Source organism: Acanthaster planci, linkage group LG08 (assembly GCF_054643075.1).
Source record: "Acanthaster planci isolate LZ-2023a linkage group LG08, COTS_SCS, whole genome shotgun sequence".
NCBI classification, from domain to species: domain Eukaryota; kingdom Metazoa; phylum Echinodermata; class Asteroidea; order Valvatida; family Acanthasteridae; genus Acanthaster; species Acanthaster planci.
Genome location: NC_141784.1, coordinates 11,236,257 through 11,261,317, shown reverse-complemented (window position 1 = coordinate 11,261,317; position 25,061 = coordinate 11,236,257). Strand labels below are relative to the sequence as shown.

General features: G+C 43.4%; 3 protein-coding genes across 11 annotated transcripts in view; all 3 read left to right on the top strand.

Annotated features, from left to right (window-relative positions):
- The first annotated feature begins 2,666 nt into the window (after positions 1-2,666).
- LOC147798382 (uncharacterized) lies at positions 2,667-7,642 on the top strand. The gene has a single exon (XM_087140451.1). It carries the CDS (start codon positions 3,152-3,154, stop codon positions 3,983-3,985), a length of 834 nt encoding a protein of 277 aa, XP_086996577.1. The 5' UTR covers positions 2,667-3,151; the 3' UTR covers positions 3,986-7,642.
- A 406-nt stretch (positions 7,643-8,048) lies between these two features.
- Positions 8,049-24,317, top strand: LOC110989239 (heat shock cognate 70 kDa protein-like). 3 transcript variants are annotated; one of them, XM_087140063.1, is made up of 10 exons: positions 8,049-8,158; positions 12,354-12,563; positions 13,175-13,380; positions 13,926-14,078; positions 14,453-14,730; positions 15,501-15,778; positions 17,260-17,498; positions 17,839-18,001; positions 21,152-21,384; positions 21,938-24,317. In XM_087140063.1, exons 2-10 carry the CDS (start codon positions 12,362-12,364, stop codon positions 22,151-22,153), a joined length of 1,968 nt encoding a protein of 655 aa, XP_086996189.1. In that variant the 5' UTR covers positions 8,049-8,158; positions 12,354-12,361; the 3' UTR covers positions 22,154-24,317. The 3 variants fall into 3 exon arrangements, with proteins under 3 accessions (XP_086996189.1, XP_086996188.1, XP_086996190.1); XM_087140062.1 differs by lacking the exon at positions 8,049-8,158 and adding an exon at positions 10,033-10,189; XM_087140064.1 differs by lacking the exon at positions 8,049-8,158 and adding an exon at positions 10,462-10,482.
- Positions 24,318-24,457: 140 nt separating this feature from the next.
- ccdc13 (coiled-coil domain containing 13) overlaps positions 24,458-25,061 on the top strand; it is a 101,279-nt gene continuing 100,675 nt past the window's right edge. For 5 of the 7 annotated variants that reach the window (XM_087140053.1, XM_087140056.1, XM_087140054.1 and 2 more), the window contains exon 1: positions 24,458-24,611. The gene's annotated coding sequence lies outside the window, so the exon portion shown is untranslated. Of the gene's footprint in view, positions 24,825-25,061 lie in introns of all 7 variants that reach the window. The other 2 variants (XM_087140051.1, XM_087140055.1) reach the window with 2 other exon arrangements.

The following is a 25,061-nucleotide window of genomic DNA, read 5'->3' as shown; positions in this document are numbered from 1 at the left end:
GATATATTTCAAATCGTTGGTTATCTTGATCAGTTTGAATGAACGAATAAAGTGTATGTACAATCAAATGTTATCCTGGGTAATTCTTGAGGTATTTTGAAGATGCACCACTCCAATTGATTAAGTGCCGAGTTGCTGCGTTTTAGACGTTCAATTATCGCGAAGGTATTCAGGAATAGACATGAATAGAATAAGCCATTTGCGAATTAAATTTGAATACAGTCTGGTACACTGAGTTATCTGATTGCACACAAGCATAACAATTTGAATTCCCCAGACTAAAAACACTGTTACTATACCTCGTGCATATGCAGCAAGGTATGAGACGGAGAGAACTCCCCCCTGCTTTGTGTTGGTCATTGTCTCGCAGGAATCTGGGGAATTCCTTTCAGACATCTGGGGGGGGGATGTGTTAAGTAACAATAGTCTGGAATGTGTATAGGGGTTGGACATATTGGGGAGTACCCTTCGGTCTCATTTCTTGCTGGGTATATGCAAAAGACATATTCACGACGTCGCAAAAATATTCACAGTGAATATTTGTGTCCCTAAAATGCCACCATATCAATGGGGTGACTTCATTTGCATACGCGCGACTTTCAAATGTATATAAAAGATTACCTGGCACTAATATAATTACCGGATGCGGGTGCGTCGTTCGCCTCCGCGGAGTAGGCCCTGTGGGAAGGAGGGAGCTGGCACCAGAGAAGCAAGAAGAGTAAGAAGAAGGTAAAGGAACAGAAAAACAAGAGGAATTGAAAAAGGAAATTGGTTGAAAACAAGACGAATTGTCTATGGAATTAGCTCAGTCCATGATGGAAGGCGGTCCGCATCATAGCATTATCATATTAAATTATTCGAGCCCTAGTTCGTCATTTTCCACACGGAGAAGCTTTGACGCATCTTTGGCACAAACATTTTGAGTTAGTTTATTTGTAGAACGTAATGAAATAAGATGGAACAAATTGTGAATACAGCTGATTCACAATAGTGCGCTTTCAAGAGTTTGCAACGGTTTGGCCAATCACAACGCTCGAAATTTGTCGACCCTTTCCAAACGCGCATTGGGTCGACAAATTTCGCGCACTGCGATTAGTGAACGCGTTGCAAACTCTTGGAGGCGCACTTTTGTGAAACGCCCGTATTGTGTAAGCCTATTATAAGAACAACGCTCAAGTACAGCATTCAGAAATAATGGATTGATTGTGCGTGTGAGGTTTTGACATTTTTGATCTACTTTGTAGACGCACAATTTTTAGAATATGAACGCAGGTATGCAAATAACATTACAAAAGCCGTACAAGAATTAACATTTTTCATTGGTTTCATGTTTATGCTCAAACATGGATGCACCCCAGATTTCACTGTGCACAGCTTGCGCTCGCAGGTTGCAGGCAAGTGTTTAAAGCGCCGGCCAAATCACCATTTGCAAGCTGTCACTTCTCTGTTATTTGTCAACATTTTCTGGCCCATGAACTTGGAGATCATTGCAGCTAGGAAATATAAAGGTTACCAACATGAATGTCAGCTTGTGTGTGAGTGAAATTTTGATGAGACCAGTGCCCGCCCTAAATGTTTTAATTTGCAATGCAGTTCGGGCATCATTTTTCAAAATGGCGCATGATCGACGGCCGGTTTTTTAAGGGTTGATCCTCTGTGCAGATAAAAATATCTAAAACGGTCAAGCCTCTGAAAATTGGAAGGAAAATGAAAGATGAGGAAATGAGCTTTAATATGACGTGTGTCTTGAAAACGTGAGAAACTTGTGAAGATTTCCCAGATTTTTGAAAGGGGGGTATTGATCACTGTTGTGCTATATTTACTGGTCTTTAACCATTACATTGATCTCCATTATAAAGACTGAAAACAATACGGACGATTCACAATAGTGCACCAACGAAATTTTGCAACACATTGGCCAATCACAACGCGCAAAATTAGCGTTTGGAAAGGTCGACAGATTTCGCTCATTGTGATTGGCCAACGTGTTGCAAATTCTTGGTGGCGCACTATTGTGAAACGCCCGTGTTGCGCGCACTGTGTGGCAAGCAGCACGGATTACGCGAGACGACGAGTGTATATGTAAACTATATTCATAAATAACTCGGCCTCTCTATTCAATCAACAACTTACAACTTGTGTAATGCCCGCGTGTAAAACGCGTTGGCACGCGCACCTGGATACGAGATTTACTCATCGATCTCCATTATCCCTGTTGGGGTTGCACCACTAGAAATAAATTCCCATAGACAGCAGTGATAAATCCCCATACTTCACAAATATTTTAAAAATACAACTCTCAAAGGTGTTCAGGCTACACAGGAAAATGATGTTCCACATGTCTTCTTTCATTTTCCTTTCAAGTTTCGGGGGGTTGACCAATGAATTTTTGAGAAATTTTCACCAGAAGCAGACCACCCCTAAAATGCAGAAAATGTCTCTGTCCAGAAAAGTAGCCATCTTGAAAAACCATCCCTCGGCGAAATGGCTCAAATAGCGCCACTTTCAAACCCGATTGCATCCAAATTGCTCAGAATTGGAAGCCCTGAGTCCGGCGCAGAGATTCGGTCTCATATTTCTTCAATTCCCCAGTTCCATGGCTCTCAGGACCCTCTAATATAGAAGAACTCGGCGGACATATTTCTGGCCTAAATATGATGAGGGTGCACTTGTAGCGTTTTTCCCCCTTGTAAAAATAAGAACACTTGAATCCACAGTAGACTCCATGTACATTTTTCCCAGCAGTAGATTAGGAGCCTTTAACTTTTGACCCTGTAATGTCAAGCCTCCTAATTGATTTAAGAGCACTCCTACACAAGGACCCACTTTTATTGCTTTGGCCTTCTTACCACATTCCTCTGGCAGACTTCTGGTCTAGGATTTATTACTTTATAATTAGATTTTAGTTAGATTTACCCTTGTTCTTCCGGCCTATGTTCCCAACCTTATTTTCACCACTTGGTCATTTTTAGCCAGTCTCATCACAACCACTCTTCAAGCAACATCTCTACATGCAGTACTCCCACTCTCTCTTGTACAAGCTGAAAATAGTTTAGAATAAAAGTTCCTTTCTTCAAAGTTAGTACCTGTTGTCGACATTGTTCCTTTTTGTACAACACTACTAAATTGGTGACCCTGACGTGATTTGAACATGCCACTCGAAGAAACACCAGCAGTGGGCTCGACTGCCACACCCATGACAGCTGCAGTTAGCCTGAAACTGCCTCAGTACTGGCCAGCAGATCCACATGTATGGTTTGCTCAGGTGGAGGCCCAGTTTGCTACAAGAGGGATCAACGCGAAGAAAACGAAATACAACCACATCATTTCAGCTCTCACCCCGTCAATTGCTCAGGAAGTCAGGGACATACTCCTAAATCCTCCACAAGACACCCCCTACAAAACCCTGCGTGAGGAGCTGATCAAAAGAACAACGGCAACTGAACAAAAACGACTACAGCAGCTTCTGACAGACGAGGTACTTGGCGATCGTAAGCCGACGCAGTTACTGCGGCGGATGCGCCAACTCCTCTGTGACAGAGTACTGGAAGACTCGATCCTGCGCCAGTTATTCTTGCAACGGTTACCGGCTAGCGTACAGATGGTAATCACCTCGGCAGGAGACTCAATGACGATGGAACAACTCGCCGAGCTGGCTGACAAAGTCATGGCTGTGTCCATCCCATCTCACGGGGTAAACTCAGTGGCACCGGTGGCTACCCCAACAGCAAACCTGCAGAGCGAGGTAGAACTTCTTCGCGGCGAGATAAATCGCCTAACTACTCAAATCCAGAAACTGGCGACCAACCCTCAACGCTCCCGTTCAAACTCTCGCAGTCGTCGACCCCGTGCCGGCACTCCAACTCCTCCGGATGACGGCAACGTGTGCTGGTATCATGCCAAATTTGGTGACGGGGCCCACAAGTGCACCCAGCCCTGTTCCTTCAATGCCAGCAACCAGGGAAACGGCCAGGCCGGCAAGTAAAGGCGGCATACTCTGCCGGCCACTCCACACCCTCTCGCCTGTTTTATGTCACTGACCGCCACTCTGCACGCCAATTCCTCGTAGATACAGGAGCTGAGGTGAGCGTCATCCCTCCTACCCCGCAGGAGCGCACCCACCGTCGACATGGGCAAGATCTCCAAGCAGCAAATTCATCGACAATTGCTACTTACGGTGAGAGATCTTTGACACTTGACATTGGTATCCGGCGGCCATGTCGCTGGGTTTTTGTAATTGCAGAAATTCAGCAGGCCATAATAGGCGCAGATTTCCTTCGTCATTTCAATTTGCTGGTAGATCTTCGACATCACAGGCTTCTTGATGCCACAACCAAGTTGAGCATCACCGGCAAAGCCTCGAACACACAATCGGTCGGTCTTGTCCTTGCGCCACCGCCCCCATCACATTTCGCAGACATCCTGAAGGAATTTCCGGACATCACCAGTAGATCATCCTGTCGTGACACTCCAGTCAAACATAATGTTACGCATCATATTGTCACGACAGGCCCGCCTACCGCGGCCCGCCCACGGCGTCTAGCCCCTGACCGCCTTAAAGTTGCTAAGGATGAATTCCAGCACATGATGGCTCTTGGCATCATTCGGCCTTCTGACAGCAATTGGTCGTCGCCCCTCCATATGGTCCCCAAGAAGCAACCTGGTGATTGGCGGCCATGTGGAGACTACCGAGCCCTGAACTCATCCACAGTGCCAGACCGTTATCCTGTGCCCCACATACAGGACTTTACCAGCTCACTACATGGCACAACGATATTCTCAAAAATCGATCTCGTCCGCGCATATCACCAAATACCAATGGCACCGGAAGATATCGCGAAAACAGCCATCACTACACCGTTTGGACTTTTTGAATTTGTTCGAATGCCGTTCGGATTGCGCAACGCTGCCCAGACATTCCAGCGATTCATCGATGAAGTCACACGAGGACTTGATTTTTGTTATGCTTACATTGATGATCTTTTGATCGCCAGTGCCGACGCTGAACAACATGCTCAACATCTTCGTCTTCTGTTTAGCCGCCTCAATGAGTATGGAGTGGTCATCAATCCGGCCAAATGTTGCCTTGGTACGGAATCACTTGAGTTCCTTGGACATCGAGTTGATGCTCAAGGGGTGCAACCACTTGAAACAAAGGTCAGTGCCATCCGCGATTTTCCGCAGCCAACTACTCTGACCAAACTGCGCGAATTTCTCGGACTAGTTAACTTCTACCGCCGCTTCATTCCTCATTGTTCGCAAGTCCTCCAGCCACTCACCGATCTGCTCACTAATGCAGGAAAGAAATCAGCACCGTTGCCTTGGAGTGACACTGCTACGGCTGCATTTCAAGCGATCAAAACTGCCCTCACTAATGCCACTCTCCTCGCTCATCCAAAGCCAGACGCGCCTCTGTGCGTCATGTCAGATGCTTCGGATGTCGCTGTTGGAGCTGTTCTCCAACAACGAGTGGACAACGCATGGCAACCACTCGCATTTTTCTCCAAGAGACTTCAACCCGCCGAGACACGTTATAGCACATTCGGTCGCGAATTGTTAGCCATTTACCTCGCCATCAAACATTTTCGGCACTCGCTTGAGGGTCGACATTTTCATGTGCTTACAGATCACAAGCCGCTCACATATGCTCTCAGCACCTCATCTGACCGTCACCCCCCTCGCGAAAGTCGCCACCTCGACTTCATATCACAATTTACCTGTGACATCAGACATGTGAAAGGTGGAGATAACGTCGCAGCCGACGCACTATCACGTGTTGAACTTAACACTCTTCGCTTGGAACAATCTTCTCTCATCGATTTCCGCAAAATGGCGGAGTTGCAGACAAGCAGTGCGGAACTGGCACAACTTCAAACATCATCGTCATCCTCCCTCAAATTCCACGCAGTTCCTCTCCATTCTTGCGACACAACATTAATTTGTGACATTTCGACTGGACATCCACGTCCGTTCGTGCCAGTAGAGTTTCGTCGCACCGTATTTGACGCACTGCACTCCCTGTCACACCCAGGCATTCGCGCCACGCAACGCCTACTTACTGAGCGATATGTTTGGCCATCTATCAACCGAGATGTCAGACAGTGGGCCCGGTCATGTATTCAATGCCAACGTGCAAAGGTTAGTCGTCATACCTTTGCCCCCCTCTCTCAATTTCCTGCCCCGGACTGTCGCTTTTCACATGTCCACATCGATCTGGTAGGACCATTACCACCATCCAATGGAAATACATACATGCTCACATGCATTGATCGTTTCACACGTTGGCCGGAGGCCATTCCATTGCCTAACATCACTGCTGAAACAGTCGCTCGTGCTTTTGTCACACACTGGGTTGCCTCATTCGGCGTTCCATCAACTCTCACCACTGACCGTGGTGCACAGTTCGACTCTGCACTCTTCCGTGCCCTGACCAACCTACTTGGCACTCAGTGTATACGTACCACTGCTTACCACCCCATTGCCAATGGCCTAGTGGAACGTTTCCACAGGCAACTCAAATCATCACTCAAGTCACAAGTTGACACAACCAATTGGACAGAGACATTACCACTCGTCCTGCTGGGGATTCGAACCGCCGTCAAGGCAGACTTCGGCCACAGTGTGGCTGAGCGTGTCTATGGAACCACTCTTCGCTTGCCCGGAGAATTTTTCGATACTACCACAGATGCCGTGGACCTCGACCCAACGGCCTACGTTCATCGTCTACAACGCTCCATGCAAAGTCTTCAACCACCCCCTGGCCGTTCCCAACAACGGACTAACATTCATGTTCCCTCAGATTTGCATACGTGCACCCATGTTTTTGTCCGCCGTGACGCGGTACGCAAACCTCTCCAACCCCCCTACGATGGCCCGTTCAAAGTTCTCAGCCGTTCAGACAAACATTTCGCCATCGACCTAGGACATCGAAAGGACACTATTAGCATTGACCGCCTCAAATGCGCACATCTAGACATTGCCAAAGAAACAATTACTGTTCCGCCCAAACCTAACCAACCTGCCCCAGCACTCGCACCTAATATCACTCTCGATAATAATCACAATTCCTCTACGTCAGGCACTCCCTCCAAGCGTACCACACGCTCCGGCCGTACCGTCCATTGGCCAAAACGCTATGTTACATTCGTTCGTTCCTAATTTTTTTTGTTAATTTCTCAAGTTATTTTACTTTCCTTTTCATTATGTAGTCACTCACTGGAAGGGGGCTCCTGTAGCGTTTTTCCCCCTTGTAAAAATAAGAACACTTGAATCCACAGTAGACTCCATGTACATTTTTCCCAGCAGTAGATTAGGAGCCTTTAACTTTTGACCCTGTAATGTCAAGCCTCCTAATTGATTTAAGAGCACTCCTACACAAGGACCCACTTTTATTGCTTTGGCCTTCTTACCACATTCCTCTGGCAGACTTCTGGTCTAGGATTTATTACTTTATAATTAGATTTTAGTTAGATTTACCCTTGTTCTTCCGGCCTATGTTCCCAACCTTATTTTCACCACTTGGTCATTTTTAGCCAGTCTCATCACAACCACTCTTCAAGCAACATCTCTACATGCAGTACTCCCACTCTCTCTTGTACAAGCTGAAAATAGTTTAGAATAAAAGTTCCTTTCTTCAAAGTTAGTACCTGTTGTCGACATTGTTCCTTTTTGTACAACACTACTAAACACTCTTGGCCATGAGCAAAGATTATATAGCACCGCGTAGCGGCGCAAGATGGGTAATTCGGCCATTAAGGTGTTATCACCATTGGCGCCATTCGAATGTGAACGTTAATTCGTGTGCGTGCCTGTCGCGGCGCCTGCGCCTGCGCATTAACATACACTGCGCAGGCGTAGTCCAACCAGAATGGCGCCTATGTGATAACAACGTTTTACGCGTATTCATGGTGAAGTTCCCCCTCTTGCTCCGCTACGCGGCGCTATACGATCTTTCGCCATGAGTCAGCTGCGTGCGACGCAACAAGCAAAATGCCACGCGCGCGCCAAGTCCACATAGAAAGGGATTCTATTGGACAACTTTCAAAAGGAATATACCATCATAAAATGGACGGCGTGTTTAGGAACATGAAGGTAAAATTGAGAACAATATCGTTGGAAATCCATCATGTTGCCTTCCTTTGACTCTCCGAATACAAAGGTATTTATGAATGGGAATAAATCATGTGCTTTGCCGGCCTTAAACTGGCGTTTAAGACCTTGCTCAGGAGAATGGACGCGACTAATGCCCTCGCCAGCGGCCTGAGCAAGTCCTAAACGCACGATTAAGACCGGCCAAGCACACATTTATTCCCTTAGTAAAACAGCATTTAATCATAGTTCGTGTTTGAAGATGGCGATCCGGTGAAATAAATAAGAATGTTATCTAATGATTTCTAGCTATCTGTGTCGACTATAGGCCTACCTTACAAATTTCTGTTGGTCTGTCCAATTTTTTTTGTTTGTCATCTTGGGAAACCGCCTTAGAGTTCAGGTTTAGAGCCAGAATTGCAAAAAAGAATTGCCCCACTAGCTCCAGATTTCCCTTCGTGTTGTTCACCAAGCACCGTTCCCTTCCCCTTATCTCATTTATCAATTCAACGAGACTTTGGCGTTAAAGGACAGCTTTAGCCTCACTTAACAAACTACATTGGTTACCCATCAAATACAGAATTCAGTTCAAGATCCTCCTTCTCACATTCAAGACATTCCACAGCTCTAGTCCCCTTTATCTTGCAAACATGCTGCAACTCCGCTCTGTCAGGCCGGGTCTGAGGTCAACAAGTAATACCCTAGTTGTTCCCCGGACTCGGCTGGCCAGTGCCGGAGACAGGGCTTTTTCTACAATTGCACCACGCTTATGGAACTCACTCCCGGATCATCTAAGACAAGAACATGACATCAAGCAATTTCAGCATCATCTCAAAACATTCTTCTTCTCACAAGCTTTTTCACTATGAATGCACAATTGAGTTTTTCATTTTTCCACCTAGACCGGCGCCTCTGAATGCTTTGCAGATATAGTGCGCCTTATAAATGCTTTATTATAATTATTATTATTATTACTTAAGCCAGAAGTTGACGACTCACTGCCGTACTGCATGACTCGCTCACGATAGTCTTTCATATACGCTGACCCACTGGCGTGCTTTGTTCGAAAAAGAAAAATACTTTCTTGGTTGAAACTGGCTCATTGTTGCACAAGAACAAACAAAACAGAATGAAACAGAAACAAAAAACGCCTTTGTATCCTATCCAAGTAGAGTGAGATCCTTTTTTATTATTTTTTTAATTTAAAGTTACAAAAAGTGAAACTAAGGGGCCTCTAAAGACCCACATTTCCTCAGTGTTTTCACCTAGCTTTTATATTTAAATCGTTCTAATCGAATTAAACCTCGATAAATTTGTGTTTATTTCTCTTTGGAGTACTGAAATTAATAATCGTGTAGAGCTCACTTATACTTTTCTGGATGCTGCTACTGCGGTATTATTATATGTGATAACAATTCAGGAATGTTCAAAGTCTGAAAATTTGTCCTTGGGATCACCTATACCCGTCAGGTTTCCTTGTACAGAAGGCATTCAATATTAGGATTTCCGTCAACTCTCGTCGATCGTTTTAGTAAAATTGGAGGGATCAGGAAAATTAATTCGTTACAACCAGGACTTTGTGAGGGAAAGGGGGTGTCGAAAACAAATAAATTTGAATTCGATAAACTGGGATTATTAGAATTCGATGACTGAAGAGTCAGAATCTGATTGTAGTACAGTGCTTAGTCAAAAATCTCTTTGGCTGGGTCGAAGTCTAACCAACAAGGTTTATAACACCAAACAAACTTTTATATTTGACGGTGTCACAAATTATTTTGATCATCTGCCTTATTGTTTAGCAAACGAAAATCCCCCAGTGCTTGGTCTTCGCGGCGGAAACGTAGCACAATCATACCATTGGTTGAACGCGTACCATGTGACCATTGATTCCAGAACATTCGTAAAGCTACGTACCCAGGGAATGGACATTTGTGCTTGCAAATTAAAGGCATACCTAGTTACTTGGGATCGAGATTGACACAATTTCGTATCTCACGTGCACATGATATGTACGTGTGTGTGAGTGTCGTGTACCGTGAACGCGTGCGGCCGATCGGACGACTCTCTTACCACATTTTAACCCGAAAGGTACATCGCAAAGGTATGTTTTTGAAAGAAAGGAGCATGCGACTAAAAGAATTACAGTTGTTGCACTCAAGTTAAAGCATGTTGTAACAAAAACTGAAAATGGGTCTGATCAATATCGGTCCTGAACAGCTAGAATGGGCATGACCATAACACATTACCAGGAAGGGAGTTGCTACGTCGATGGTCGACCCGCGCCCATGCCAGCAATAACGTGACCCTCTGTGCCGACGTGTCCGAGCTGACCATGGAGGTAGAAACCTCCATTCTCTGACCTCAGGAAGTTTAATGGTTGGTTGGAGCATGGAGGTAGGAAAAGCTGGAGGTAATAGGCCTACAGACATGATGTAGGCCTAGGCCAGGGAGGTTAATAAATTTTTCAATTTTTTTTTTCTGTTTTATTTTTGAAATTTAGGCCAACCCCTTGAAGTTAAATACATGTAGCTCTACTGAGTGAAGTGTTAAGGCAGCTTCATACTCGCTGTGTATGCACAGTGAAAGCAATGCAAAGGTCTATTTTGAGGTGTCTGTAGTGTGTGAAGGAAAGTGCAGTGCATAATGAAAATGCGCCCTTGTATGCAGTTTGTGAAATAATGGATAGTGTGTATGCACCAAATGTATGCGTATTTGGAAAAATTAATATTTTTAAATTTTTGTCGGATGCGCACACGCAGAGAAAAGAGAAAGTGTGAACGTAATTGAGCACAGGGATTCCAACTTCATGGGATGGTCCATCAGTTGGCATATGCATGCACATTAGGCCACTTGGAACACATCCTTGTACGTGTTTACCCCTACAAATAGCTTACATGTAGGCCATAAAAATTGCACACCATATGTGTGTGCGTGGAAACACAATGCTATAGTAGAGATCTCCTTCTGAATGATCAATTTTTCAACCTTTCATTAGTATCCATGTTAGTAGTGACAAATTCTAAAAATATATATATTAAAGAAGCTATTTAAGGAAAAAAACACATTTTTGGAAGAAATTTTGCCCTCTTCAAATAGAATAGGCCATTACGTGTTGTGGCATTGCGCGACTTGATACCCTTTTTTGCAGAGTGGGTCACATATATGTAAGGACTAGTCTGCATTTATGGGACTACCATAACAGCAGATGTGTTAAATAATAACACAAAATACATACGTGTACATGTATGCACCAGTACATGCAGTATTGATTATTAATTTGTTGGTGGAGAATTGTCACTGGGTAGAGTTTCCAGGAACAGTCTTGCTGCTGTGGGGAATTACACAGTAGGTATGGGAATTCCCCAGATGTGAAATGTGTGTGAGGCGAGGCTGCACGTTGTCCGTTCAGAACTTCCTAAAGTCAATAAACTTTTTATGCGACAAGGTCATGTAGGTGTGTGTTAACGTCAGAGGCGTACACATGTGTGCACTGAACAATGAATCTTCTTGTTAATTTGACAATTCAGGGCAGTATTTTTCTGGTGTCAAAGAAAAGGTCCAAATATTAACTCTCATTGACACTCATTGGCGATGAAAATGTATAAATTTCTATTAGCAATAGTCCAATTGAAAACTAGTTTGATGTGTGCAACTTTAACTAGTGAATCAGAGTGCCTTACGAAAACTCTCTGTGAATTCAACCTGGTGATGTAATCCCATGGAAAAATTTTTGAACTGCATTAGATGTGGATCCCAATGTTGTCAAAGTGGAATTTGAGTTAGGATATCAAACTGATACACATCATTAATTAACCTAACTACCCAAACCCCTTGAACAGTTGATTTTGTCAAGCCTTGGCTAATGGGTTCCATACATGTTTAACTTTGTTGGATTGACGCACAAAGGCCTAAGGGCAATGGTGTTGGATTTTGTTTGAGTGGGGACACATGAGGGATGGTTCTGTGGAGTGACTAGCTAGTGTACTGTGTGCTGGATTGTGCCCGAGTTTCTCAAGTATGGTACTTCTACTGTGGAAGTCCCTGTAATACTGCATAGACCGATACATACTAGATGAGTCAACCTCCCACAATGTTGACTTGTTGGAGTTAAATTGTTGGACTCATTTACCAGTAATTACAGTGACATGCTTGAATCTGTTTACAGTTGGTAGGTTGAGTTTCCAGTTCCACAGCTTTGGGGTTAAGGTTAATAAAAGGAATGATCCGTGACAAGTTTTTTGTTTGCTTTTTTTGCAATTGTTCAGAGATTAAAATGACTGCTCCAGCCGTGGGCATTGATCTTGGCACCACCTATTCCTGTGTCGGGGTTTTCCAGCACGGCAAAGTGGAGATCATTGCCAACGACCAAGGCAACCGGACCACCCCAAGCTATGTGGCCTTCACCGACACAGAGCGTCTCATCGGAGATGCAGCCAAGAACCAGGTAGCCATGAACCCAAGCAACACAGTGTTTGGTAAGTCCTGCAGAACTTTCCTGAATCCTGCAAAGTCCTTTACTCTGCAGGAAACTACTCTCACATCCTTTGTAACTTAAGACCCGGGGGGGGTAGTAAGCCCGTTTTAAATTGATAGTGGCTGGGCTGAACCTTACTCTCGCCTGGATTATACTGTTAAAAAGTAACTTGTGAATCAATTATTTTCCACTTCAGGCGATTGACAGAATTCCACTTGTGAAAAGAAATAAAGCTTTTAAAGCAAACTTGTGTTTTACAAATGACATATTTAAATAGAAATATAAGAAAGTCTTCTTGTATAGCTTTTGGTGATATTGTGTCTCTAACTTCTGTTTGAAAATCATGTGCCCCAAACCTTTGTTCATTTTTTTTCTGTCGGCAGCCACTGCATGACAAACAGTGAAGTCAGAAGCAAAATGTATTAAAGTTGTTCCGTAGTTGAAACAGGATTTGTGCAACAAAAATGCAGTTTAGAGCACCAGTCACCCTGCTCTTGACGAGGATACCTCCATTTCCCTTGTTACCACCTGTTTAATTGGATATGGTGGATTTTTATCTTCCCATTCAAAAGTTCATCCTCCGTCACCAAATTTTCTCCTTTGCTTCCGTAGATGCCAAGCGTCTGATCGGTCGCAGATTTGAAGACCCGTCCGTGCAGGCCGATATGAAACATTGGCCATTTCAAGTCATCAACGACGGGAGTAAGCCGAAGATCAAGGTGGAGTACAAGGGGGAGACCAAGACATTCTACCCGGAAGAAATCAGCTCCATGGTGCTCGTTAAAATGAAGCAGACAGCCGAGGCTTTCCTTGGCAAGGTCAGAGCAGTTTTGTTGTTTTTTTTTCTGTGTAATCAAGAAAAAGATTGAAATGTTTGAATGAAGAAACACGGGGAGCCATTTTCATGGACAGACATTTGCTTTTCGTAGAGAAAATTGGATAAGCAGAAACAGGTTACCAATGATAACAAATCATGGAGTTCACAGTGCTAGTTATTGGTTCTCTGTATTTGTGCAGCATCCGTTCATTTGCATCAGCATTCCCTAACTTGCTGTGATTTACCTCTCACCAGTTCTGACTAGACAAGTGTAATTCAAGGAACTAGACAAGGAAATGAAATGGATGTATACCCAGCAAGAAATGAGACCGAGGGGTACCCCCCAAACATGTCCAATCCCTATACACAGTCCAGACTATTGTTACTTAACACATCCCCCCAAGATGTCTGAAAGGAATTCCCCAGATTCCTGCAAGACAATGACCAACACAAAGCGGGCGGGAGGGGTCTCTCCGTCTCATACCTTGCTGCATATGAATGGATGTATTTGTCCACCTGTAAGAATGAAGCCCCTTTCTCTTCCAGAGTGTCAATAATGCTGTGATCACCGTCCCGGCTTACTTCAATGACTCCCAGCGCCAAGCTACAAAAGATGCTGGTGCCATCTCTGGCCTCAATGTCTTGCGTATCATCAATGAGCCCACCGCAGCTGCCATTGCGTACGGTCTGGATAAAAAGGTGAGAGTGCCGTAGCATTATTGGCAGCGCTGGAGTTTAAAATGCGATTGGCCAATTTGCTCCCATTGTACATGTTTGCAAGGTTTTAACTAAGCCAACGTTGCTATAAGTAGTTCTTCCAGATAGCAGAGTAATGTGTGTTTGTGGCACATTCTGAAAATTGGCCTGGATTATCAATCAAGGGTCCTGGTCAAAATCAATGTGCCAACATCAAAGGGATAAGCCAGGTGTCCTCCATCCCACACTGCCGTCAGATGGCTGGTCTGGGTAAGACATTGGCAAATATTTGTTCAGCTACCCTTGGCTCACCGGCAGCCCTTTCTTTTGTGTTTTTTTTGCCCTGTAAGGCATTTTATCTTCACTGTTTTGAATAGGTCGGCAAGGAGCGAAATGTCCTGATCTTTGACTTAGGAGGCGGCACCTTTGATGTGTCTGTGCTGGTCATTGAGGACGGCATCTTTGAAGTCAAGTCGACCAACGGCGACACTCACTTGGGGGGCGAGGACTTTGACAACAACCTCGTCAACCACTTTGTGGAGGAGTTCAAGCGCAAGCACAAGAAGAACATTACAACCAACAAACGGGCTCTGAGAAGGTTGCGCACTGCCTGTGAGCGTGCTAAGAGGACTCTATCTTCCAGCTCACAAGCCAAGTACTTACCTAAAGAGTTTCATTTCTAGTTTGAAAAACAAAGTAAAGGAAAAGTGTTAGATGCAACCTCTGTCATCCAAGATGTCATGCAGAAGGGTGTGAACGTAGTTCAGAAAACAATTTTGCCCAGCACTGAATCACAAGGAATTCTGAGTGAAAGGTAGCAGCATTGCTGCCTAAACTGAGTAAAAATAACTTTAAAGGAAACGTGAGTAGTCATTTTGAGGGCAGGGTTATATTAATCTTTTTTTGGGGGGGGGAGTGAAATCACTTACTATGAAACATGGTACAGATCTGTGTGGATTGCTGGAAGCATTTGAGAGATATTTGAGTTTTCCCATTGTCGTTTAGATAGCAGTTTGTACATCTAGGACATCCATTTGATCATGTCTTACTGAAGACCCTTCAATACAGAATGGCTATAAGTCTCCCAAAGGAGCAGCACGGACATCCAAGATTCTTGTAAAATAGTAGGTACCATGCTGGTGAAAACAGCGACCATGGTGATGTACTTACACGCAAGCCAGTCCAAGGATCAAGTTACACAATCTTTTCTTTGATCAGTACATACTCGTGCACTCGTTGCAGTTGTCTTCATTGGTGCAGTGTGGTTACTACCCACAATTTTTAAAAACTCCTGGATGTCCGCGCTGCCCCATAGGTGATTTTTCCCTGCCAGAGTCTTGGGACCATGAAAGTGCTAGCACTCTGAATAATGCGTCTTGTAAATCTAACTACCTTGTTCTCTTCCCCTCCTCCCCCGCCCCCCAGTGTCGAGATTGACTCACTGTTCGAGGGCATCGACTTCTACACCTCCATCACCCGGGCCCGCTTTGATGAGCTGAACGGCCACCTGTTCCGAGGCACCCTGGGCCCCGTGGCCAAGGCCCTCTCTGATGCCTCAAAGGAGAAGAAGGATATTGACGATGTGGTGCTGGTCGGGGGCTCTACTCGTATCCCCAAGATCCAGAAGCTGTTGCAGGACTTCTTTGATGGCAAGGAGCTGAACAAGAGCATCAACCCAGACGAGGCTGTGGCCTATGGAGCAGGTGAGATTAACCAGAGCAAAAGCTTACTTTATTACCAAGGATACACACATATGGTCAAGGTGTCGATTGCCACTTAATGGGTATGGCATCATGATTAGATGCTTCGAAATACACCAAATTACCACATAACAGCAAAATGCAAATGATGGCAGGAAATAAAAGATGTTCATCTTGCTTTTACTTCATGCATCCTTACTTAGTTACATTCCTCATATCCTATTTAGAAGAAAACAGGTTGTTGGCTCTTGCACATTGTAGTGGCTTTGTTGTGTAAATATTGCTAGTTATCCCGTCTCTGATTAGAGGTGTGTGGTTGCATCCACATGCCTTAACCACTTGCCGTTGGGGTTTTCGGTACCGCACACGTATTGATTATACGCGTGGCCAGGGTCTCCGAAATTGGACAAAGGGAACTGGGCCTTGTAACAAAGATCGTACTCGTAACAAAAGACCAGGCTGCTGGGCATTACCAACTTTTTTCACTCTCAATAGTGGAGATAATCTGGCCTTATTTTGAAACAGTACACCACACTTCAGGGCATTTAGGGCGAGCGGATTACCATCAGGGACAAAAGCACTCTACCTCCACAGAGATGAGCCACACAGCACGGCTGTCAGCAGCGCACTGTGCCCGGCTCGTGAACAAAAGAAAATTACATAACACCGCACAATCTGGGCTCTTTTCACAAGGCGACAGGCCTTGCCGAAATACTCTGGTGTCACTAGATTGTGTCTGTCAGATTAAGGCAGCAACCAGACAGTCCTTTGGTGGATGTAAACGTCTGTTAATTAAAATTATGAATTTTTTAAGAATTTGCAAACTGGAAATCTTGAAAATGGCCTGTATGTGTGCACTGCTTTTTTCAAACCACCCAGCAGCAAGTGGTTAAAGATAACGGAATAGTTTTGCCCGATTTCATTTTTCCATTTGAAAACAGTATTTTGCCTGAAAGAACCTTTAAAACCCTCCTTTGGTTTTACAACACAAATGCGCACGAGTGCCCACAGTCACTCTTGTGCACGTATTTTCTACATGGAACACAAACATGCACAGGTTCAGTGTGTACACAGTTGGTTGCCAGCACAAAATGGCCCAGGGTCTTTTGTGCAGTCCTCTTCACTGCATTTGGTTTACTGCACAATTATGCACATGAAACAGTGAAGCACAGTTGTTGGACAGCAGCACAAAAGTGCAATCTGATATTCCTGTGAGGGACTGTTGGTGCAGTGCATAACACAACACAGCTGTGCTTCTTTGAGGTGTTTACCAAGTGACCCAAAGAGTGACTTCAGCATAGGAGGGTTAAGTGCAGTTTGTCAGTAAAGACAAGTTCTATGTATAGATGTCAAAACAGTTCTGTTGTCCTGGGTTTCTTTCGTTGACCTCTCAGTGTGCTTTGAGCTGAGCTTACTTGCCGCAGTTGCACTTTCTCGTTTGTATGTCCATGGTGCCTGATGCAGCCGTCCTGTTTTCTTCACAGCCGTTCAGGCCGCCATCTTGTCGGGAGACAAATCCGAGGAGGTGCAGGACCTGCTGTTGCTGGACATTGCCCCGCTCTCCCTGGGCATCGAGACGGCCGGGGGTGTCTTCACACCCCTGATCAAGAGGAACACCACCATCCCCACTAAGAATGAGGAGACCTTCACGACATATGCCGACAACCAGCCCGGAGTGCTCATCCAGGTGTACGAAGGCGAACGTGCCATGACCAGTGCGAATGTGAGTTATCCCTTGGGAACTTTGGGGGGCACAGTGAGCAGACTTGTCAGGTGAAGTGCATTTCGCTGATCAGTTGATTTCTTCTTTTTCCACTCCAGAATGTCTTTGTACAATTCAGGCTCTTATATAAATCTAGCATTACACTGTGAAGAATGATACTGACTGAACAGAGAAGCATGATTTGGTTCTGGCTCATTTAACCTTAGATTTTTAACTGTACAAATAAGCAGCTTGGGTTGCCAAGTACTACGCATTCTACACCGATCATTTGGTTACTGTCCTGTCCCCACACAACTTTTTTCCCATAGAAAATAATTTTTCTGTAATTTTTTCCCTCAAGAATCTTCTGGGCAAGTTTGAGTTGTCTGGCATCCCGCCTGCCCCCCGAGGTGTCCCACAGATTAACGTGACCTTTGACATTGATGCCAACGGCATCCTGAATGTGTCAGCCGTCGACAAGAGCACGGGGAAGACCAACAAGATCACCATCACTAACGATAAAGGTAAGGGGTGTAGGGGACTTTGACTGAGGCTGCATCAGTCTTGTGTCCGTGGCTTAGTCTTTGTCTTTGCTGGTCCCAAATATTGTGGGAAAAATGTTGACTGTAGCCTCAGTCCCCGAATCCAGTTTCAGTCCTAGCTTTATAGCCATTCTGTCTGTTAGAATCCATATTTTTGTACCAAACATTGATAACTAATATTAGTAATATATTTCTTCGTCACTGCGGGGAAACAAAATTTATTGATCCATGGTCATCAACAAATTTGTACAAGCATGCAAAATTTCTTGTTCACGCTGCCACTGGATTGCCTCAGATAGTAAATTTGTCCGAAAACAGTCAGCGAGTGTATCCCACCAACAATGAGACCACCAATTTTTCCGAACAGCTGGCACGACACGGGCGCAGAATTCACTCCCTGTTTCGTGAAGTTTGCTTTACAATTGTTACTGACATTTCAAAACATGATTTATTGTGTGAACATCTGGATTAGTACGTTTTTGGTTTAAGTTTTCGTTTTGATTTGAACGCTTTTGTAGTTTCGTCCTTTTGCCATAAAAATAATTCCATCATACATTAAACAGCCATTGAGTTGGGACTTTCCCTTGACGTGGCATGCAATCTCTGCTTTTTCAGCCTGTCCCTGTCCGAAAAACTATACTGAATTAAGTATAAGAACCCAAGGAACATGGTAACCATACTTGCAAGCATGTTCGACTGCGTTGACGCGCCAGCCACGGCGACTTTTTTCGGTTGATTAATATTGTGACATGAACATTATATTCACATCGTAGATAATTAAATATTTATCCAGAGGTGGCAGACATACTTCATTCTAGATAACAATTGATTTTACTCCGCACAGTGTACACCTGTCTTCGATTTGTCTCTTCTCCGATCACATCAATGATGTACAGCTACATAGTAATTCAGGCTTATGTAAGAACTTTGATGGAGTGGCAGCATGACTGTACTGGCCGTATGTGTTTTTCCGATGATAATCGGGCTTATTTGGCTGCTGGGTAGGCCATTGTCCACGAGAAAAAACGCTTTATGTTTGGCTTTTGTAGCTTGGTTTGTTTTAATAACTTAGTGCGTTGTGGCACAGTCATCCCCTCATGAGCCCTAAAACTGAAAACCACCTGTAATTATTTATAAATGCCAAGATTCCGTCATATTATTGTGAAATTTCCTTTTTAGTAGGATGAGAGTAAAGATACTAACATCGGCTCACACCACCTTTTAATGTTACAGTTTACTGAAAATCTGTAACTTTCTACACTTATTCAGCATTAAACCGTAATTTTCAAAGAAAGTGTTTGGATATGATTCAGGTATGGACATTACACACTAGTGGTTCGTAACAATTATGATCAGCAAATCACACAGTCATGACGCAACGCTTTTTTACAAAATCCTCTTTAGAGCTTGGGCCGGGAAGGAGATAATTGTGGGGCAAGCATTCATAATTCATCATCGATATCCCATTAAGTTATACTTTAAAAAATATTCAAACCACATAATTTGAATTTGACGGGAAATTGTATGATTTAAAATAAAACAGACACAGGGATTCTATCTCTCAACAAAGAGGAGGTTGAAATTTACCAATGCTTCGAGCGCCAATGTTTGGTGTGGTTTGGTTCGACATGTATACACGTGTACGTATGTGCATGTACATGCATGCGGCCAAAGGGGCGATTTACAGATAACAGCATTTTGTTATTTGAGATTTTGCTAGGAATCTTGAAAATGCTATCACAGTGTATACGTACAACAGCTTGACCAAACGAAAGACAAGTTTATAAGCCACCTCGCCCACAAAATCTGGTTACGCGCATGCTGGTCCGCCCAGTAAAATCAGCTTCTCTCTGGGGTTGCCATAAGATCGAGCATGAGTCCTACTATGATCAACGTGCATCCAATCAAACATCGTCTTTTACGGCTATTTATGATATCATAGGTCTTATATGGAACGTGAAGGAGGAGCTTTTGGAGATTGACGTACATGATGTTGTCTGAATATGCAAAAGCATAATCGGATGTAGTGAGAATACAGCATTGTTGAGCCGCGGAAATGCCCGTACCTTGCATCTTCTCTGTTAATTATTAGTGAATTCTCGCCACGTACGATTTACAACAATAGTGATGCATGCCATCGTGGGTCTGAACATGCACGTGTGCCTAGGTTTGCGGTGTCAAATTCGTCAAACTCAGTATCTATTTTTGTGGTGTTGGCTTTTTACAGTGCCATGTAGAAAGTGCCATGTTGAAAGTGCGACAAGACTACGTAAGGCCCCAAGTCAAAATAGAAAAGGTTCACCAAGTGGAAATGATTGCCCTTAATCCCGCGGATTCTCGCCCTCCTTGACAATGATGAACTGAGTGGCGAGAATGCCAACAAAACAAGGAAGAACGCTTAGTCAATTTTGCAATGGCACCTAACTAACAAGCTCCACTGTAACTACCGTGGTAACATACATTTCATTGTATATTTGAAGCTTGAAGTAAGGTTAGCTTTCGCTGAAGGAGGGCTTTGTGACAACTGGTGCGGGGGCACTAAGTTCTTCTTGTGTCGTGCATTCTTGCACTTTTGGCATCATTTTGTATGGGCGTTCAAACAAGTTTTGGACATAAACTCATCACAATATCAGTGCAATACAAATGTACAATTGTCCAAAGAGGTTCTGACTTGGATACAGCCTTTGAAAAGACTGATCGTCAAGTCATAAATCCATAGAAATGGTCTGCACTGAGAAAATCCCAAATCCTGGACATGTGACACATGCGCGCGATGTGCATTCTTTAACTAAGAATTAACTTTAACTTGTTCCATTTATTTAATCTCGTCAGAAATTTTTGGCAGATACAAAAAAAAAGTAAAATTAAAAATATGCGTAGCCTAAATTGCAATGAAAAAATGATCAATGGTTTCATCAGGAAGCTTTAAAATGTACCATAGAGCATCTAAATTTCAATACCTAGACCCCACGCCATATATGCTGTTTGATTCACTCTCACAATTTCAGCTTTTTCAGCTTTTTTTTTTATATTCCACTCACACCCCTGTGAACCCCATGTGAAGCATTTTTTCTGGGTTCAAGTGTAAAGATACAATTACAGACTTTTTTGTTTTTTTCATGTGCTGCTTAGGCCGGCTTTCCAAGGAGGAGATTGAGAGAATGGTGGCAGACGCCGAGAGGTACAAGGCGGAGGATGATGCCCAACGTGACCGCATCAGTGCCAAAAACGGCCTGGAAGGCTACGCCTACAACATGAAGTCCACCGTTGAGGATGACAAGCTGAAAGACAAGATCAGCCCGGAGGACAAGCAGACTATCCTGGATAAATGCAAGGAGGTCCTTGACTGGCTCGACGGCAACCAGGTAATATTAGCCAGTGAGTTCTGAAATACCCTGAGGAGTGAATTTTGTACAATTTGTATTGCAGAGCACATCTGTTTGGGAAGAACTATTCGTGTTCCAAAGTCGCAGTCAAGGTATCAGACTGTGTTAAAAGCTGCTCTGTAAATTGTTTGACCAATTTTGGTGGTGTTTGCACATTTGTGGTCATAAATGGAAGGTCTCAACAGTGGTGAGTGGCGGTAGGTTGCTTCCTCAGGGAGGTGGATACATTGTAATGTCCATTTCCCCATAATCCCATGAGTGAGGATTCATTTGAATTTCATTATAGAGGTCTTAGATCCTCTCAACATCAGTCAGTGTGGCTACTTTTTGCACCTTGCTCAATAGCACCACGCTAGTTCAAAACTCAAGTAATTGTAGTCATTCAGGAGAGAACTCATGCCCTGTCGGTTAAAACGAGCCCTGTAAAGTCAAAAATAATGTGACTGTCATTGTTACACAACCACTCTACTTGATGTTTGGTGTATTTGTCTTCATTATTCACTCTCACTTCTGACGTCGTTTTGGTTCACAGATGGCAGAGAAGGACGAGTTTGAGGATCGCCAGAAGGAGCTGGAGAAAATCTGCAATCCCATTATCACTAAGCTCTACCAGGCAGCAGGAGGTGCGCCGGGGGATATGCCCGGAGGCGTGCCGGGTGGTATGCCAGGGGGTGGTTTCCCCGGAGCAGGTGGGGCACCCAGTGGGGGAGCCAGCAGCGGAGGACCTACCATTGAGGAGGTTGACTAAAGATCATCTCCCTCCGAAAAACGGACGCTACTCACACCTAGAGTCATTCAGAAAAATGCCCATGTCATACAGTGCAGCGAAGGAGGAAATCTGGTTCCAAAGTCATTGATAAAAGACATTGACACATTGCCCTTGAAGCTTTCATTGTCAATTTGCCCATTGTGCAAACATTACAAGATTTCTTGCCTCAGTAGAACAAAGTGGCAAATGAACTTTTTTGACCCACACAAACAGAATTGTTTTTGAAATGGGACTTGGAGAAGTGCTGTATTCGGCAGTGCACAGTAGGAAGGTGCTAAAGAAAAAAATGTCATCATGTGGTATTTGGGGAGTGGATAAGCAATGTCATTTTTCTTCACTTCAGGTAACCATTTGCAACTTGGTACCTTTCATCTGGGGTAACTCAGTGGTCACCAGGTTTAACACGGCCTCTGTCCTTACCAGCATTTCCCAAGAAAAACTTTCTTATCGTTAATCCTTCTGGAATACATTGTTCACAGTTATTCTTTGAAACGATCTGTCGAAATGTTTCCCAAAGTACTGTCAAGTGAATAAGATTTCAAAACTGCTTAAAGAGTAGCGAAATGGGTGACCGAGCTTTTTTGCTCTCTTTACACAAGACTGTTGGGATTGTTTGTTCAGATGGTGCTTTTTCCGCCCCAAAAAACAGGCTTATTGCTGTGCACCTGTAAACTGGCCTCGTCAAATTGTTCAGCTCTAGCCAAGGAATCAGATATATATTTGGTATTTTCATATGGTGAATCCAAATGTGACCCACCGTCCCAAAACCAGGCTGAAGTCGGTATTTGTGATGTTGGACAATTCCTCTCCTTCAGCTTTTTTTTTTTTTTTTTTTTTTTTACAGTTGAAGGTGATCCATGGTAAATGAAAAATATGTGACAGCTGTAAAACTCCTGTGAAAATCTGAAAAGTGGAAGTTCCACTATTTCAGGATTATGAAGTTACCTACTTCAGCCTGGTTTGGGGATGGTGGGTCACAAGTGGTTCACTTGGACAAGACGATTACAGTTGCTCAGCGTTATAGCTAATGAAGCCGAGATACCTGAATGTGTTCACATTGCTTGTACACCAAAGAGTCAAATGACGAGCATTTACATGTATGTTCATGTGTGATTCAGTCATCTGCACTTTTTTGAACTGACACTTTTTTTGCTATACTAAGAGTAACTATAGATGGAAAGCATAATTTTTTATATTTTACTCAATGCTGTGCTTTTCCCCCTTACATGTAGAATTAGAGTGGAAGAAAACATACACCCAAACTGGGACGTGTATTTGGGTTCTAGTTCTTGATGTAAATTGTGTTTGTTTTTCCATGTTGGGATATGTTGATAATTGTGCAGACGGATCGATAAGCACTGCAGTTCTCTGATTTGCAAACCCATGTAGACTATCATTATTAAGCTAAAAAATGGATTGCAGTCAAAAATTGTTTTAAAACAAAAGGCACGTTAAAATCAGCAATGTATTAAAGAGTGCATCGTTACCAGCGTAGGTACAGTCTGACAGTAAATATCCCATGGCAATCCTTACTCTTGGGACACTTATGGTAGGCGAATTCTTTCGCTTCTGACAAGCCATGCACGAGTTCCATTATGCAGCCTCAGGAAGTCTTCTTACACAACTCGAGGTTTGAGTAGTCATTTTGTAGCGGATGCTGACAGAAAATGTGAAACTCAGTAACTGTTGAAGGTATGCATATTTTTAATGGGGGTCCTAAAAGTAAGGATTTCCATTTCTATGAAACATTGACCCATTTGCATTTTTGTGCCTCTTGGTTGTAAATTAATGTGTCTAAACCATTGGTTGATATACTTACTAGTTATAATTATCTGCTGGCCAAATTGTTGCATAATGGCAGATTATATATTCTAGACTTTCGTAAATGAAATACTAAATAAATTTTCTCGTGTTCAAATATTTACCACAAACTTTAAAATAGAGATGGTTTCTATAGCTTGTTATTTAGTAGTGTGCAATCAGTTTCTTTTGAATAACCATTGCAATTATTCGTGTCAAAACAAAAATTGTCGAGTACTTGTTGAATTAAAAAATATCTTGTTTGTTTCTTTTTTGCTGATGAGGATTTGCAGTTTTACTCCTGAGAGAAATTAAAGCTGCATACATTCACAAAAAGTACAAATATCTTGCCAGGTTTTGTAAATTATTTTGCTGTCACTTTTGCAATCCACGAGTCCCTCTCTCTCATCTTTGTTTTCAAATTAATTGGGCTCATTCACTTCAACTAATATCACTTGGTAAAAATGGCAAACAAAAAGATTGGGAAGTAATTCAGCAATTTCTTGTAAATAAATGTTAATACTGAGCGCCCTCAATTGTTGAGAATGGCCTTTGCTTTGAGAACTACACAGTTGATGGAAATCAATGACCCCCACACTGTACAGTTCAACATGCATTCTGCCACTGTGCTAGCCAGGTAGGTTGTCATGATGACTTCAAATTATTGTTTTTACACATCTTGGGTTTTATTGTGGGAAGTGGGATTCAATAAATGTAGTTATGCTGGACTTAGTGATCTCCACCATTTTTATTTGGCAGGTTGGGCCTAGCATTGCAAAGCCAAGATGTAATTTACACTAGTAGGATGGATGTAGGCATGGTAGGCCTACTTAGTTCTACTGAGTGGAGCGTTAGTATTCCTCCTTTTCGAACTGTGGACGGAATCGGTCATACTAGCTAGGTTACTCTTTTAATTATATCGTGGTAGTTAAATATCACATTTCCCAATCGAAATAAAGATTGCTCGCTCACCTTCCTGAATTATCCTATCCTTGCTGTCATTTAACTCTTTTTAACTTGATTCATAAAATTTTGTTTATCGTGGTATCGAGAAATGGTTTTCTGATGGTCTTTAAAGCACTTTGTT

Excerpts from the sequence above, each read along its gene's own strand:
- LOC147798382 (XM_087140451.1), top strand. The coding sequence starts at position 3,152 with ATGCCACTCGAAGAAACACCAGCAGTGGGCTCGACTGCCACACCCATG.
- LOC110989239 (XM_087140062.1), top strand. The coding sequence starts at position 10,096 with ATGTACGTGTGTGTGAGTGTCGTGTACCGTGAACGCGTGCGGCCGATC. Across the intron at positions 12,564-13,174 it reads CCCAAGCAACACAGTGTTTG|ATGCCAAGCGTCTGATCGGT; the intron begins GTAAGTCCTGCA and ends TTGCTTCCGTAG. Across the intron at positions 14,731-15,500 it reads TCTTCCAGCTCACAAGCCAA|TGTCGAGATTGACTCACTGT; the intron begins GTACTTACCTAA and ends CCCGCCCCCCAG.